Consider the following 18,081-nt stretch of genomic DNA (forward strand, 5'->3'; position numbering starts at 1 on the left):
GACTAAGTATTGTAAGAAAACATTCATTATTACCAAGAAGCAAAACTATAAATGTGCACAGTCTCAAATTTTTGTGTGGTCAAAAAAAAAAATCAATGTATTCCCTTTTACATGCAAAAACTGTTAAAGTTAACAGCAGACCATCTGTAAATTATGCAAAGTTTGATTAGAATGATTTATTCCACAGTGAAGTCTAAAAAAACTGGATCAGAATAAAGATCTTACTTTTATTATACACAGAGATATATATTGATAGATTAAAAATTCTTACGTTTTTTGCCATATAAGAAGCATTTTTGAAGAATATGATGACTCAATAGATTTAATACTTGTTTATTAAGTTTTCCAAGAACAGAGCAAACAATGCTTCTCTAAACTTAGAACAAAATAAGTTTCTAGTTAATAGCTTCTTTGTATCCTTCTCTAACTTGCTTTTCTGTTTGCACATAAACAGGTAACAACTTAACAGAAAACTAATAGAAACCTTGTCCTGGCTATTCATTTGGTAATTCATGGAACTCCAAAACTTAAGCTCCTTCCTTCTCCTTATCTCAAGTTTTATAATCACAGATTGGATGAAAGGTTTTAATTGTTGTATGTTTTTTCCCTGAACACAAGTAATCTGATTTCGTAGTACAGCCGCTTAAGTTATTTGAACTACAACCTCAGATTTTTTTTTATATCTTAGTCTAAAACATCCTCTTGATGATAATAAACCATTCAAATAGGGTTGGTTAGTTAGTTGTTTTTCCACCTGTGGAATAATCTCCCACAGAAGGATACAAATATGAAAAAACAAACCTGACTGCACACAGATCACAAGTCTTCATTCAAGGACTGGGATCAGCAGCAACTAAGCTACCAAAGCAACTTGGATCTCCATGTTTGGATGAGCTTGTCACATGTATGACACTGAAGAGACAGTTACTCAAAGAAAAGTTAGTATAACAAAATTTGCTGCAGAACTGCCCATTAAAGCTGAGTAATATCTATTTTGGGAGCAGATGACAGTAAAGACATTCCAGAAGAAGTCACTATGAGCTCACTAGAAAAAGTTTCACAGAAGCCAAGCCTCCTGAGCAACAAACATCCCAGTAGCCAATATAAACACTTGACATAAACAGAACCTCTCAGAGACCCCAAAATCCAGCTATTCCTAAGCCTGACTGATCCTGTGCACATTTTAAGAATGTACACAATATTCAGATGCTTCCAGACAAAAAAAACCCCAGCAAAACACAAACATTTTAAGCAGCATTAAAATATGAGACAATAGCAGATATCATTAAACTGTAGTGGGGTTTTTACAGCAGATGTTGCAATTACTTCCAAAATTAAGTAAATGTAGAAGTTAGAAGAACAGTACACCTAAAAGAAATTCAAATACTGACCAGCTTGGCCATAAAGCTGAAATTCTAAGTTGCAGAGCTGGGTCTCTGCTCCTATATAAAAAGGATCTCAAACTTGAAATCGTTTCTTCCTAGTTTCTTCAGAAGAAGAGACAATTATGATGATAATCGATCTTTTAACTTCTACCGATTAGTTCTAATACTAAGAGAAACAGAATTATAATGTTTGAAGTGTTCCTTCCTATACTGAGCTGAGGTTCCAATTTGGCCACTTTCAAAGTAAATATGTTCTTTTCTTGCAGTAGAAAAAGATTCTCACACCTTTAACACATTTCTCATTAAAAACTGCAAACGTTCACCACCTGCAGTAGGAAGAAAGAAAAATTGCCAAAAGAAGCAATCAATACAAAGATTGCTGCTATGCTTCCGATAACAAGAAAGAGGCAGGGAAAATGTGCAGAACATCTTACTCTCATTTTCAACTGTCACAACATAGGTTGTGCTGCCATTCAGACAGACCTCGCCAGGCTGGAGAAATGGGCAGACAGGAACCTCCTGAAGTTCAGTGAAAGGAAATGCAAAGGCCTGCACCTGGGGAGGAATAACCCCAGGCACCAGTACACACTGGGGTGAAGGTGGTGGGGGGGGCGACCGCATGGAAAGCAGACTGGCAGAGAAGCACCTGGGGTCCTGCTGGGCAAAGAGCTGGACACGAGCCAGCAACGTGTCCTTGGGCCAACATCCTCGTGGGTTGCACTGGGAAAAGCATTGCCAGCAGGTCAAGGGAGGTGATCCTTCCCCTCCACTCGGCACTGGCGAGACACCCCTGGAGTGCTGGGTTCGCTTCTGGGCTCGCCAGTACCAGAGATATAGGGATGTACTGGAGCAAGTTCGGCAGGAGGCCACAGAGGTGATCAAGGGATTGCGGCATGTGACCTATGTGGAGAGGCTGAGAGAGCTGGGACTGCTCAGCCTGGGGAAGAGAAGTCTCCAAAGTGTTTTTATCAAAGGGTAGAAATACCTGGTGGAGGAAGAGTAAAGAAAACTGAGCCAAACTCTTCTCAGCGGTGCCCCCTGAAAGGAGAAGAGGCAATGGGCACAAACCAAAGCACAGGCAATTCCATTTAAATGTAAGAAATTTATTTGACAGTGTGGGTTATCAAACACTGGAATAGGTTTTCCAGGGAGGCTGCGGAGCCTCCATCCTTGGGGATGCTCAAAACCTGACTGGACACAATCCCAAGCAACCTGCTCTAGGTGACTTTTCTTTGAACAGGGGATTGGACCAGACAATCTCCAGAGGTGCCTTCCAACCTCAACTATTCTGCAGTTCTGTAAAAAGCTTAGCTAATGTTCTGAAATGATCCTGCCCTTTTCAAGCAATATAAACCTTTCATTCTTTCCAATATTCTATATTTTGACCTTTCTAAATATGGCATTTTATTCCCTGGCCTCAGAATTTATGTTTACAATTTGTACTTTTCTCAAACGAGCACTACAAAGAGGTAGTCACAGCAGGAACCGGTGCGAGACCAGCGTGTGACCAATGACAGGACTGCAGGAAGGTAGCTGGCTGTATACTATTTGTGATGACAAACTAATACTCCTAATGCATCTCACACAGAAGACTCAAAACCAAGTGTGTAATATTTCTACCCTTTTAAACATTTATTAGATTTTTCATCATTTTAAACAGATGTAAAAACCTGTCCCCATTACTGCTTGTTGATAGTTTCTATCTGAATCCACTAAATTTTGCAAATTTTCCACTATTACATTGCATTTGAATACCAAATTTCAATCCATCTTTCTGATACCTGACAAACCTCAAAAACATGCCTCAGCTTCACAGTAGAACTATTCATCTTCATTTGCTGGCTTACTTATAGCCTCCACTGACACCAGTATTCTCAATTATCATTTTCCTTGTCCCCAGATTAAACATCTTCCAGGACATATTCTTTAATTGATATATTGCTCCTGAATGCCTTCCATAAAGTGGAATGGAAATCTGGCAGAATAAAAGCAGGTACCAACACCAAGAATATCTTCCTACCCAAACTTCCAAAAAGAATCCGTGACATTGAGTTATCTAAATTCTTTTAGCTTCCAAAATCTATGTTTAAAATTTGACTCAGAATTTACATTTCTACTAGATGCTTTTTGAGGTCAGAGACTAGACTTCAAGTATTTTGCATCCCATTCTGCTGCTCTACATTCTCAATTCATTGTGTCATAACATCTTGGTAAGCAAGATTACGCTGTTCATACTAAGCTTAAATTGAACTCAGACTTCATTAAGCAACTTAATAGAAGCTAGTGTTCCTAATAAAAGCCCTTGACATAAACCACCAAAAATAAGAATCTGTCCTTCAAACGATAAGCAATGATAATATAAAAATGTTTTAAAACAACAGTGAACCTCAATTAAACGAATGCAGAATATCAAAAGAAATAAAAGGAACTTAAAAGAACTTTTCCTGAAAGATATGTTCAAGAACCAGCCAACAATGGGACAAAACACAGTTAACTATGTGTAAGGCTGAGATCATGTTAGTTTACTAGTTAACTAGTTCCAACTGTTCTTCAAAACCAACAGAACATGTTTTAGATTCTGGAAACAATATTAAAAAAAGTTTATCCATTAAATGAGAAGAACCACACTCAAGTCTTTCTACTCACTTGCCATTATCAAGGTACTGTTGATAATGGCAGCAGGAAGAACAGAAAAGAAAGAGAACATTGTGCTCTCTTAATTGACAACAGCCCAACGAAGAACAAAAGCAACATGCTGGTAATGTGGACTGCAATTTAAATAATGGTTATGTGTAAATATCGTGCTCTGGAGATAAAAGGACAAACTATCCATGGGAACATTTAGATATAAAAAAATACTGATAAAATACATGTATCTATGTACTCCTAACAGATACATTATGCTTTGAAACAGAAATCTAAATAAAATAAGCCAAGTTTTATGGTTTTCTACTATGGATTTTTTTTTTTCTATTTTTAAGCAGGATAACATGTATCACTGACTGAGATCAACAAAATTAAGCAACGTACATGCAGGAATTCACCATTATTAATATGAAACACTTATAACAAATACACTATTCAGCGTATTTTCAGCTAAAACATCTGAAGGCTGATTTTCAAAATAAAATGCCACTTTTAAAAACAGGCTTTTTTTAAAGCAAAATAACATGTGAAAATAGTTAAGCTATACTGAATAATATGACTTAAATTCACAACTTACTTAGGAGTTGAAGGACCTCTTGGCCATGTCCCATCCTCATTCTTCTGTTCTATCACCAGTACCTATCACAAAAAGTGTAATAAGAAAACTGAAATAAAAGTATCAGTAGATTGCTTTCTGTTCCAATCTTTTTAATGGATTTGCTGACGTGTAATTGAGATAGAAAAGACTGATGATTAAGTTACCATTCCGTGAGGTTCAAGAATATTCTATTAAATTACACTGCATTTTCCTCTCACTCTATTCACTTTTTTCTCCCCACAACTTAATTTGTGCAACTTTGGTCAAGCCACTTAACATTTGTATGCCTCAACAATCCATAGATAAAATGGCAAGACCTTACCTCTCAAAGAGGTCAGAAGACGACCTGCAATGTCTAAACAGCATCTATGAATCTACAGAAATCACATGTCTATACAACAGCCCTGTTAAGGAAGGGATATATTCCTGAAGGAATTTTGCCTCTCATACACACAGATTGGCAGGGGAAAAAACCACCAAACCCAAAACCCCAAACCAAACCATTTTCTGCCTTGATAACCTTAAAATCATACTTGTCTGGTTACTCCTGTATTTGTTGCAAAAGCATTAATCTAATATTAATTTTCCAATGGGACAGTTGGTTAATGAAATTAATTTCATTCAAGTTGTTATCGGTACAAAAGGGAGTACAGAACACTCAGTCCTAAACACAGGCATCAAGTGCCATTTGAAACGCATTTAGGTATTTCAGATATCTGCCCTATGCTGGCAGATATGACACAGGACCTACAAAAAGCTCATGCCTTTCTGGATTGACAGCTGGGATAGCCTAGATCATCTGAAATGGCAACTAGACTCCAGTATTTAAACTGAATCTAACTCTTAATTTCCAATGCAACTAATTCTGCTTAACTGTACACTGATGTTTCAGGATGCTAATTAACTGCCATGCTGAGCCCATATGGGTCTACACACTGACATACATTCATTCACATATGCACTTACGCTCAAGACCTTATACATAAGTCATGCTGCCACTTGAAGATGTAATCACATTTTCAGTCTGAAGACATTAAGACACAACATTGAAAACCAGCTTTCTATCATGAGCTGCTTTCTATCTGGAAAAGATTAGTCTGCTACCTTTGGTCATGAATGCTGTAAGACAGATTCTGCCATACTTCCTTCCATTGGCTCTAAGAGACTACTAAATAAAAGGAAGATTTAGACTTAGAAGTTCAATGAAACCCCTAAAGACTCACTTCAGAAACCAATCAATAAATTCAAAACATTCATTTACTCAACCACACACATAGTTTAGAATTACACCGTAAAAAAATTACTATTAGGTTAGATAGACTGTAAATAGTCAGAATAACTATTATTAGATTAGGAGGCTCAGCAAGAAAAACAACAACCTTGTGTGTCAGCAAGTGCAACTGACCAAACACACATGGTCTACCACGACATTTTGCATTTTCAGAAACCATGGTTAAACTTGGTTTTGAACAATATTTGTTTTGCTGAAAGTACAGATGTCACCTAGAGATCTTTTTATGGCTGTATTAGACCATGCTTGCTTCATAGTTAATGTTTCACTGGGATGGAGGCAATTTGCAAGTTACATCTTTGACGCAAATCTTTTATGGGACATGCGGGCTTTTCCAGCAGGACCTCTGAATTGTTAGAATTACCTATGTTAGGGTTTAAGTGCATGCAGCATGAAGCTAAAGGGCACAATAGTTCATGCTGTTATTTTGGTGCACTGATTACTTACCTTCCATGCCATAAAAGAAAACTGAAGCACAGCATAAATACTGCTGGTAAGTAGGTTAGAGTAAAGTATTTCAAGGCAAAAGGAAATACTTTAATATAATCTTGCCTACAACTACTGCCATGAAATTTCATCCATTCATACTTGTAGTACGACAGCATAAACTACAGCTGCTGAAAAAAAATCCAAGTCTATTTGAAGACTAAAGAATCAATGTAATAATCTGAAAAGTTATTCTAATAATGAAATTGTTCCATCAGTTTGCATTTCTATTTGTGTAGCTTTAACATCCAATATTTGTTCTTTATACACATCTGAAAAGGTAAAAAAATTATCTTGTAAGAAATCCTCCCATAAAGGGATTTTAAAGTGATATTGTCTCATGCTAAAGCAGGTTTTCAAGCTGTTTTGTCTCTATAGTTCTTATTTGAATTATTTTCATTTTTTCTTAATTTCTTTCTGAAATCTGGACAGTAGAATTTGAGTAGAAGACATTATTCTTTTAAAGTACCTAAAAAGTTCTTCAAATTTGGGGTTCCATTATGGGAACATATCCCAGATCTTAGGAATATTTTTTTATTTCAGATTTTACCAAATCCAAAGTCAACAATGTTATGTTCATTTACTTTTAATTCACCAGGAGAATTAAACTCATCTTTAATCTTAAAAATATACTCAAAGACTACTTTTATTTTGATGACTTTGTTTATAAAATCCTCTATCCTAACACAATCTATTAAAAGGCAATTTTCATTTAAAAAGAAGAAAAATTCATTGGGTAGAGCTACATTTTCATGAGCAAAAAAATAAACGTATTAAAAAAAGGAAATAATATTACACTGTACCTGTCCCTGGTATAAACCAGCATCCTGTATGGTACTGTCTGGTTTATTCAAAGGTTCAAAAGTATTACTCATGTATTTGTTCCACAATCTGGTCTCTTTTTCACCTGGAATATTGAAGATTTTTCTTATCTCTTTTTCAATTGTATCTGTTTTGAAAGGGAGAGAACACAAGTTTAGCATTTCACTACACAAACAGTATAAGGCTGAATAAAGCATCAGAATCACCTACTTTTTTCTTATATTCAAAATATGAACAAAACTGTAGAAATAGCCATGCAACTACATGTCCTACATGTTGTAGGACAAGCAGGAAGTTGCTAGTTTGCTTACCTTTAAAATGGAAACAGAGGACTATTGTATCCTCTCCTGAATCTCTTAGCAAAGCAGACCAAATAAAGACAAGGTGATAAATAACAGATGACATGAGGTACCTAGGTACCCATCTACTAATTTCTCAGAGTGTGGGTAACACAGGAGTGTGGATGGGTAGGGAATGATTAAAACCGAGACTGGCAGCAAAACCAGGAGCAGGAAGGGCAAGTAATTCTGTTCCTCTCCCTAAATCAAACCTTTTTTGGTTTTCAGTTTTCTACTACCCATATCCCAGTGCAATTATCACCAAGCACAACATACATGTGTAAAGTTTAATTTACATGCTCACAGAAATTAAAGACTACTCTTTAAAACTGAAGTGCATAAATTTATTTTAAAAGGACAACAAAAGATTTTATGTTCCTGAAAGATTTAACATAAAAATGGTCTACCAGCTCTTACTCTATCTGACAGAATATAATCAGTGTTACATAATTTTAAGGTAGTAGAACTATTGTCTACAACCGGAATTTAAGAAGTTCATAATTAACTCCATTCTCCTTACGCAAAAGTAGAGTTTTTTAAAGACTTCTTTAACTTGAACTAATATGTGCAGTCCTACATCATAGCAACCTCACTTAGATTATTTTTTTTTTTAATTGGTACACTCATAAAGCCCCATGGCAGCCAAGTCTCATAACAGCTAACACAGAAAACAAAATAGGAGTCAAGAAACGTACAGTTTATTCCTGATGATCACTGAAAATGCAATTATAAAAATGGACACTGTAAGATCTTTGAGAGACATTCCCCTGAAGTCTCAGGATAAAATACCAGTGTTTTGGCTCCTCTAGAATTCCCCTTGTCACCTTTTACTTAAGATTATTATTTTCTCTTCTAATAACAACAACTATGTTAAATATGAAAAGTCAAAATGAGACTTGAAGCTTAAGAGTATCTTGTAAAAATCTTGCCATTGGCTTGTGAAATGCATGACAACTGGCCAATATAAAATTTGTAGATATTGTAGACAACTGAATACAATTTTCTTCTATACTAGTTAACACACATTTTAGTATGAAAGCAAGCATTAGACTGGATCACTTGTTTCTGGAACAGAGATGATATGTAGGCAAGGCAGGTGCTATAAACAAGATAGCAGGCTGTTACTTCGTTTGTTGACTTTAAAAAAAATGTACTGTGAATCAAAACTCAATCAATTATTTCAAATAACTGTATTTGAATGTAAGAATGAATCTACTCAGCAACAATCTTAAAAAAATATTCCAGATTTATCAATGACTTTCACTAAAAGAATTTACAAAAGATAATTTTTCACTATCTTATTAATACCATGAGAATTAATTATTTGAGCATTGCATCTTGTATTCTTTGGGAGTATTAAGTTAACATTTATTATGTTAATTTTCAACATATTCCAGCTTCACTAACAGAACTGTTATGAGACAGGAAGCATCAATCCTATCAGATGACTACACATTATGTCCAAGACCCTGGGAAGGGCATGTTCCACCTGACTATTATGCTAATTTTGAGACTGTGAAACTAAGGTTCGTTTACATACTTCCATGAACATAACCAATGCACACTTTGTAATTCTTCCCTCCACACCCCAGCAAGTATCATTGAAGTGCTGGCTTATGATCTAAAGTGAAAGTGCCTGTTCCAGTGTAAATGAAAATATTACATGCCAATATGTGTGGTCTGAGGTGTACTGTGTATGGGGTTCTCCTCTAGTAGTGTTATACACATCCCATGTATGAGATGAATAGTACTAGGATGAAGTCTGAGAGATGGGAAGAACTGCCCTTTAAAGACGCCTCTCACTCCAAAAGCTATATAGCACCAATTTGAGATAGTTCAATTTGAGAGTCAAAGGTTATGGATCCTATATAGGATATATCCCGTATCATTAAAAATCAGACAGCTCCTCCAAAAAAACCAGCTGCATGATTTAAGTACTATTTTGCAAGACTACATGGAAGAGTCTTGATGAGATGCTGGAGAATTTCAGTGTATCCTAATACAAGTACACCCTGACTTCTAAAGGCTAGTGCTATCACAAATATTGGCTGAAGGAAACCGCAGTAAAATGTTAATCTGTACTTTGAAACAGTAATCCCAGCGTCCCTAAGAAGGGACAGGCTAGTCACAGATTGCAGAATATATTGTCCTCCAGGGTGGCAAGTTTTACATTCTTGTATTCTGCAGCAAATTAAAGGGAAAGATGAATCAAAGCCATTTGCCAAGATAATTTACTAGCATAAGTCCAAAAAGTCCATTAGATGCAGAGCCACTGGTGTAATCTACAAAATTTATCAGCTCAGTTTTGAACTGGTTTTGGCACTGCAGACACAACCTGACTCCTGTTCGTCCATAACAGAGGCTATAGACAGTCTTTCTGTCATTTTGTGGTTTGTAAGACTCTTGAATAAAGGTAGAAAAGGCCTACACATTAGCTGATGACTTAGTTTTATTGTACTTTCGTATGATTTAGACTCCTGAATGGATCATTAACTCATTTTCAAGTCCTGATGTTCCCTAGGATAAGCAACAATAACTAGACTGAAATGCTGCCTGAACTACATCCATTGTCTAGCTCACTTTCTTTTTAGAATTAAACCAGCCTCCCAAAAGTTAGTCATCAATCAGTCACAAAGTTAATATGCACTGCCCCAAGGCAAGAGTCCTCAATTGTAAGAGATGCCTAAGAAGGTCCAAAGAACACATTAGATGTTTCCAGTACGACCCCAAGAAAATGACTGTCATTATTAGGTCTACCCTCTATAATTGTTTTTTCCTACCTTGTACTAACTTATTCACATACAGCTTAGCTTAGTTTCTATTTGAATGGAAAAGCAAAGGTATTGCAGGAATAACACACATTTGAAGATTGGTAGGTGAATATTATATTGTGCTCAGAGTATTTAAGTTGCTCCAAAACTTTCTCTGTTTATGTGAATTAAGGAAGGTCTTGTCTTGGATCTTTTGAGGGCAGTAAATAATGTAATCAATTATGGTGGGTAGAAAAATTGAAACTTTTTGAAAAGACCATAGTACCTTATGCCCACTCACTTCAGAGGGGCTGATACTGAGTCTTTGGTACTACAAGTCTTCTGCAGCCGTAATGAAAATGCATCCCTGGCATACGCAAGGAAGGGTGAAAAGTAACCAAGAATCTACGAGATTCCTCTTGTATATTATTTATTGATATAATGAGTATCTCTGCTATGTATTTGATGAATTCCAGAACTACCTTAAATACACTTAAGGTATGGACCGGGTGGGGGGGGGTGGATGGGGTGGGGAAGGAGTGGGGAATCACCATCTTATTAATGGATAAGAGAAAAACCTCAGGGATCAGTGATTCTTTCACTCTTAAAAGCGGGTTTAATTTTTCTAGCTCTTCTTCTAAGATACAAACTCTTCTGGATGTCCTGGCTAGGATGGCCGTGCTTGGTGCTCTGCTTAAGAAGATTCAGCTTCAGAAAAGGCGTGCTTTAAGGCTTCCAAGAGCATGTCATCCACATCTCATGAAAGCAAGTAAGGCCAGTGTCTGCAAAGGGGTTGCCAGTGAGCCTGGCTGTTTCTCATTACCCTTTATGGCAATTTTCTCACAATTGTAATTCTCTCTCTGCTAAGAAACAATGAATACATCTCCAAGTAACAGTCATTCCAAAATGCCCTGCTTCTGATTAGAAAAGAAAATATCAGAAATTCAACCATTACCTATAATTCCAATGATACAATTAAATTCAGTATAGCTGCAAAATACCTTGTATTTGGTCCTCAGGGAAGGATAATGTTAAATTGGTTTTTCTAACATTCTGGGTTTGCTTAGAGAATAATGAAGTACATCTCCCATGTTAAACCAGATCTCAAAAAAAGGCCAATTAACATACAACACCGAAGCCCTGTTTCAAGGACAAATTTTGTAATTTTTAAGTTTCTACTCTAATAGAAGCAGGTATTACTTGTTTAACTTAAGGATTAAAATTTAACAATGTAAAATGATTCTGTTTTTAAAGCAAGCAATCTTCAAAGAATTAAACTGTAGGAAGTATAAGTCACTACCCATAATGTAAAGAGAAGCAAAACCTGAAAAAACTACATTGTTGTCAAAGAATGTAAACAAAGAGTAATGGCTGGGCATAAAGTACAATTTTAACTGCACAAATACAGCTACTTGAAAGACTCTCATCTCAGATATACATGCACAAATAAACCAAAAATTGAGTTTAAATGATCGGCAATATCTTTGCATATGTTCTGATTGTTATTTTCAGAGCCAAATGTTATCAAAATATGGTTTCAAACAATGACACAATGGTCAAAGAGCAGGCAAAATAACTATAAAGGTAAGTTAAAGGTTTAATACAGGACTCAGTTACTGTAAAAGATTGTGCCTAGCCTGCCACTTCACAACCCAAAGAATAGTGCCTTTGTAGGTCACCTTTAGCCATTAATTTATAAATTCAATTCATTCTTGTGTTTTGTAATATACCCTTCTCTTTCTATATATATATATATATGACTCAAAAGTGTTGGCTAGTGAAAGACATGAATAGAAACACATAAAAAAAAAGTACTTTTCTTACACACCAAAAGACAACAAAAAGTACTACGGAATCCAATAAAGATAATGAGAAACATCCCACTGTTCACTTCCTGAGAAGCGCAAATCTCAGAGTTAACACAGATGCCTAGATAATAAAATGCACAATTATTTTTTTAATTGTATTAAAAATCCTAAATATTCCAAATCATTTAACTTTTAATTTTGACCCAAACAAGACTAATCCCATCCTTTTTAATGGCTACCATACCCATCTATCGTTTTACCTAGAGACTTACTTATTCAGAACTTGCTACCAAGCACTATTTAAACAAGTAACAATCATATATTTTTAAAAACAGTTGTGCATACCTATTGTATCAGCTTTACTAAATCTTCGTGTAACAACATTGTTCATATTTCCATTTTCACAAAGCTTTAATTCTGTTAGGTATACTTCTACTTTGCAGTGCTTTACAAACATACCCTGTTCAACGACCTGAAAAATAGATTGGGATTAGGTATCAGTCCAAACATGTTTTCATATACACACTTCAAAATATTTTTCAGAAGTCTTCAAGAAACTGAAGTTCGGGGAATGTAAGACACTTAATAAATGACAAAAATTAGAACTAAAATTCTCTTATAACTTTTTAGAAATAGGGTAAACTAAGAAGTATTTTTTTTTCCATGATCATGTCGTCTTACCCGTGTATACCACCACCATGAATTTCAAAGTGGTAAGTACGGGGAAAATCACAAATACATACTTAACCAAAAGATAAGATACTTGATCAAAAGATAAAAAACACCAGAAGTTACTTTTATTTCAAAACACATTCGTTGTATGCTACTTCATCAAAACATGAAGAACTAGTCTTCACAGTTAAAGAATACTTATCAGAAACAGAATACACACTACTAAAATCTGGATATCACATTTTTAAACAAATCCTGTATTTAAACAAGACCTACAAATCTTCCACTTATATTCTGATAATGAATATATTCATTTGAAATTTCACCTACTTATTACAGATGCTTATTATATGTTCATTTTTGTAACACCTATTACAAAATAGTTAAGTATACAGGAATTTTTTTTATAAAAGTAAAATGTATAAAAAAATATTCAGGGTCACCTCTTAAATGTTTTTCCCTTTGATCTTCCAAAGTGTAACTGCAGTACTTAGTCATGTAGACTGTTCCAAAAATAACCATCAGCCTGATATGTGATACATCTGACAAATACGGTAAAAAAAAAAAAGCCACCAGCTAATTGCTAGGAGAGATCTGCTATCTGCCGTACAAATATAACTTGTATGCGTGTACAGTAGGAAAAAAAAAATTAGTGAATGATTTCACTGCTGTTCAGTAGTTTGCCTTAGCTTTAATGACTGCGAACCATGACATTTAAATAAAAATGCATCTTAATTTGAGTAGCTTAGTAGGGTTTTCAGCTACTACAGTAACAACAAAACAGTTGGCAGTAAACAAAACTGTGCAGTATGGCTAAGACATTTCTGAGAATAAAACTGATGCGGTAGTGGCAGTATTACCACATCATATTACATAAAGTCAAAATATTATTTGACATGGATCAAGTACAACAGTTTACCAATTTAAAATCTGGATCCATGTTTCAAAAAAAGTTGATGCAACAAAGGGGATGAACGAAAAGTATCATCCCACCTCTATGAAAAAACATCAAGGCAGACAGGAGAAAGAATAATGAACAAATGACAAAAGCATCAGAAAGAAAAATTCTGAACTGGAATATGCATCTCGGAGGATAACTACTGTTCGTATTGGCAGAAAAGAATGAAGCTATGCCAGTTTACCTGGCCTCTCATTATACTCCATGTATTTTTCCAGTTAGTTCCTCCCAAGTAGAAGGCAAGTTACTCAAATTTCCCTTCTCACTCCTTCCAATTTCCCCCCAAAGTGAAAAAATTACAGAGCTTTTACTTTACCATGATGATGGAAGAGCATTCAGTTTGCTGAAATCCATCTTCAGGAAAAACAGTAACAAGGTGATAACAGATATATCTTTAAAGAAGGAGAGCCATTTTAATGGATTTCAGCTCTTACAGAACTGGAGAAAAAGAAAGAGACATTCCAGGGATGTCTCTTTAAAAAAAGTTCTCTTTTATTGCATTAAAGAGAATGTTAAAAAAACCACAACAAACTACTACTATTGCTGACCAAATGAATCTTGAAGACACAAAATTCTTCTATAGCTAAATCTGGCATTTGTTTGAAAGGAATGCACTTCAAGTAAATGGCCAGCATGCACGTAGTTAGACCACACTCATGTCATAGGACGAAAAAAAAAAAAAAAAGATGTATTACACCAGAAGTCATATCACACTAAATTCTAATCATAATACTCTTTCAGCAGTTTTTCAGGAATTAAAATAAAGATCCCTGTAACTGAAAGAATATGCCCTAATGGTCAATTTAGAAATGGCAAACATACCAATGTGTATTTTAAAACTTAAGTAATTCAGTCCAGTGAGGATGCAACTGTAATCACTAACCTGAAAATCTTAAGAAATAATACAAACAAATTACCTGATCAATAAACTGGTAAAACGTCTTATCACCTTAATAATACTGATGGTATATGCTGGAGCAAACAAAAATTAACATCAAAGATGTTAATTTTTAAGTATCTCATACTGACAGAGGGCCACAGTATTCACCGTATCATGGAGTATACTACCCGTGTTGAGGTAAGCTTTTGACTTAAAGAAGAAAACTCCCTTAGCAAGCTGCTGAACACAGAAGACTGTGCTCATCAGAAAAGGAACCACCAATTACTCTGACAGTGTTAACATTATCAGAGCTAGGCTTTTCACTAACATAGTCAATACAGTTTTAGGGCTTTATACTTAATTACAAAATCATTTGCATTAATAGACTTACAAGCTTCTAAATGAAGTTCTTCTTGAAATATTAGAGGGCTTACTTCCAGAAAAAAAAAAGTATTATATCCTTTGCATCCTCATTTCTCAATATTAAAAACTTAAGTCCCTAAAATCTGAGTAAGAATTAGGTATCTATAAGCAACCAAGGCAGAAGTTGTCTATATGATTATCACAGGCCAGGACTTAGAATCTTCTAATAAATTCCTGTGCAACTCTTGCATATTTGCAGGACTATATCTGAATCATATTCATCCCAGTGGATAATTTAAGAGTACCTTGCGTGCTATTGGCTCTTGGCCGTCCATCAGTGTGTACCAGCTAACTAGCCTATTCCAGCCTTCAGTTGGCAAAAGGATGTAGTCCAGCTCATCAATGAGATGTTCCTTGAGAGACTGAGAATCACCATCTGTAAGAGAAAGATATTTTTACTTGAATACTGCAATTCTGTTACTTGAGTTTTTAATGTAACATTTTTCATATAAATAGCAAAAAAAAAATTTTCCAAGTCACAGTTATTAGTATTATGGTGTTCAAAGCAGTTCATGCATAGCACACCTATTACTGGTAGCATTCCTGCACTCAGGAACCCAAGTGACAACTCCGTATCCTCATGCAATCATAAGTGCCTAACTTGTTACCACACACCACCATAGCCTTCAGAGAAACCAATCCATTTCTCTACCCACTTCGCACATACTCCCCCATCACCATGGATACTTCCATTTCATGCTACAGTTGCATCCTTCACTGAAAACGCAGGAATGGGTAGTTACAGCAGATCCAAGACAAAGTTTGAAGTCATTCAATCCATGTCAGACTGGGAAAATAACATGGTACAACCCTCCTACTTAAAGGATACTATGTACTCTGGAAACACAGTCCCTACAAAATTCTTCACAGGGACAGCGAGGTGCAACACTTGAAAGAAGTACAAGTTGGTAACCTATTTACGTAAGTAGCATGCTTTTAGCTTTGGTTCAATCCTTATTACAGGAGTAAGATAGCAGCTATCCTATATGTGTAAGAGGTGATTCCAGACCTGTGCCACTGTGCGCCTCAGACAATTAGGGCAGCTGTCTTTCCATCTGGAAGTACCTAACTACAGGCCAGCAAACATCCCTCTGTACAGAGGGAGATCAAACAGGGAAACCCACACATTCAGCTCCAAAGAATAAATCAGGATGACAAAGTTAATGAAGTATGAAAATAAATAGACTATGTATAAAGAATAAATAGACTGTAATAAATATACAGTCTATTTATTTTCATTGTCCTAAGTGAATGAACTGCAGAATTACACACTGCACAATTAAAACTGAGCATAAAAGTAACCTTAAATAATCTCAAATTGCTTCAAGTACTGGCCTGCCTCTCAGATTTACTTTTTTTTTAAGTATACTTCTAAGTAAAATGAATATTGTTACCTACATTTTTTGCAAGGACAAAAATAAGCGCGTGCTATGCACCTATGAAAAGCACTAAGGTCCTCTCATGTGATCGTATTTCTGTACTTCTCTTCTTCCTCCTTTGTACAGACAGATTTAGCAAACACAGCATAATGTGACTTCAATTAAAAAAATATTATCCTGAGCATTAAAAGAGGCACACTTTAAAAATTAAAGGTCCTTTAATAATAACACCTATTCTTTTTTTTTTAATAAGAATTTAACAAAACATGTTTCAACATGACCTTTTCTGTAGGAGGGCAACACTACTGAGGACATTCAAGAGATGTTTAAGAGATGTGTTCAGTTCCTGGTGGGAAGATTAAACACGATTCAGCTTACAAAGACTCTAGAAATCTCCCTACTCTACCTGCACTTGCTACACCTTCAGTTGGTTTAAAGGGTTTCTGGTTTTAAGGGAAAATAAGGGAAAAAAGCAATGCTTTTCACTTTAATCACCTAAATGGTGAAAATATGGGCAAGGAAGGATGCACAGCTTGCTCCTGCTCTTATTATTTTATCACTGGTGGTGACTCCCTCTTTCCTTCTCCAGCTAAGTACCTTGATGTGTGAGCAAAACATTGGAGATGCATACTGTTCTCCGTTCATGTAGTTTAAGTGTACAATATTTGTTACTACCATTAGCTAGCTGCTCAGAGGTGGCAAAAAGATACTGTTTCCATAATATGTAATCCGTGCAGTTTAGAGATGACTTCATGCAGTCAAGAAGGTACAATATGGTTTGCATGCACTTTCCCCAATAAAAATTGTCAATGTGGGAAAGAACTAAACAAAAAAACCCCTAACAACAACAAAAACCCCAAGATACAGCCAGGCTAAGTGTTAGAATCATGAAGTTATTTTAGAAAAAGGGATAATCAAGTTTGGAAATAGCCAAAGTATTTGTTGCAATTTTAGCAAGAAAAAAACAAAAGGGCAACACAGAAGGCAACAAAGGAAAGCGGAAGAAAACCTCAGGCTTTGGATTCTACTCTGGGAGCCAGAGTACATAAATTTCTCAAGCAAAAAGTAAAATGGAATTTCACATAAACATCTCAGTGAACATATAGGTAAATAAAAATTCAGTTCTTCATGGAGGTAAATATAATAAATGTGACCTAATAAATGAGACTTCAATCAATGCACTTGTTTAAAAGGTACTTTCCTTTTTTCCCCTCAGTCTGTTTCATCCTATCTGTAAAAGTAACAATTTTGAAGACTCAAATTTTGGTTCAAAACTGTCTTGACTGATTAGGAAAAAATCTATATGCAAGAACTATATCCAAGAAACATTTGCCGAAACAATTCACAACTTCCACTATCAATTCTTACTTGGCCCACTCAATACTATGCATATGGTGGTTTCATTATAACTGGGAGCAAGGTGTGGGGAGAAATCACAAACACATCCTCAGGCCCACGTATCTCTCTAAAAAGTTCACACTGTATTTCTGCACTGATCTGATATTGCTACAGGAGTTTATAGTGAGAAGATATAATTTGGATTCCATTCTTTCTAAAATCCCCAACATTTTTTCCAGTGTAATTTTTTCAGAACCTTATTCCAAAGAAGTCCCCTGACTCTGATGACTCAGTCCCTCATACGTAA

At 35.5% G+C, this 18,081-nt stretch overlaps 1 protein-coding gene across 6 annotated transcripts in view; it reads right to left on the reverse strand.

Annotated features, from left to right (window-relative positions):
• The window catches only part of USP15 (ubiquitin specific peptidase 15), a 72,341-nt gene that overhangs the window by 34,476 nt on the left and 19,784 nt on the right, over positions 1–18,081 (reverse strand). For 4 of the 6 annotated variants that reach the window (XR_012654644.1, XM_075059176.1, XM_075059179.1 and 1 more), the window contains exons 3-6: positions 15,303–15,433; positions 12,470–12,596; positions 7,210–7,355; positions 4,609–4,670 (exon numbers count right to left, since the gene is read on the reverse strand). Coding sequence is in view for 5 of the 6 variants with exons in the window: in XM_075059176.1 (XP_074915277.1) it covers positions 4,609–4,670; positions 7,210–7,355; positions 12,470–12,596; positions 15,303–15,433 (466 nt within the window). In the remaining variant the exon portion in view is untranslated. Of the gene's footprint in view, positions 1–266; positions 2,371–4,608; positions 4,671–7,209; positions 7,356–12,469; positions 12,597–13,239; positions 13,300–15,302; positions 15,434–18,081 lie in introns of those variants that run through there. The other 2 variants (XM_075059180.1, XM_075059177.1) reach the window with 2 other exon arrangements.

Source organism: Buteo buteo, chromosome 28 (genome assembly GCF_964188355.1).
Source record: "Buteo buteo chromosome 28, bButBut1.hap1.1, whole genome shotgun sequence".
Classification (NCBI taxonomy): Eukaryota; Metazoa; Chordata; class Aves; order Accipitriformes; family Accipitridae; genus Buteo; species Buteo buteo.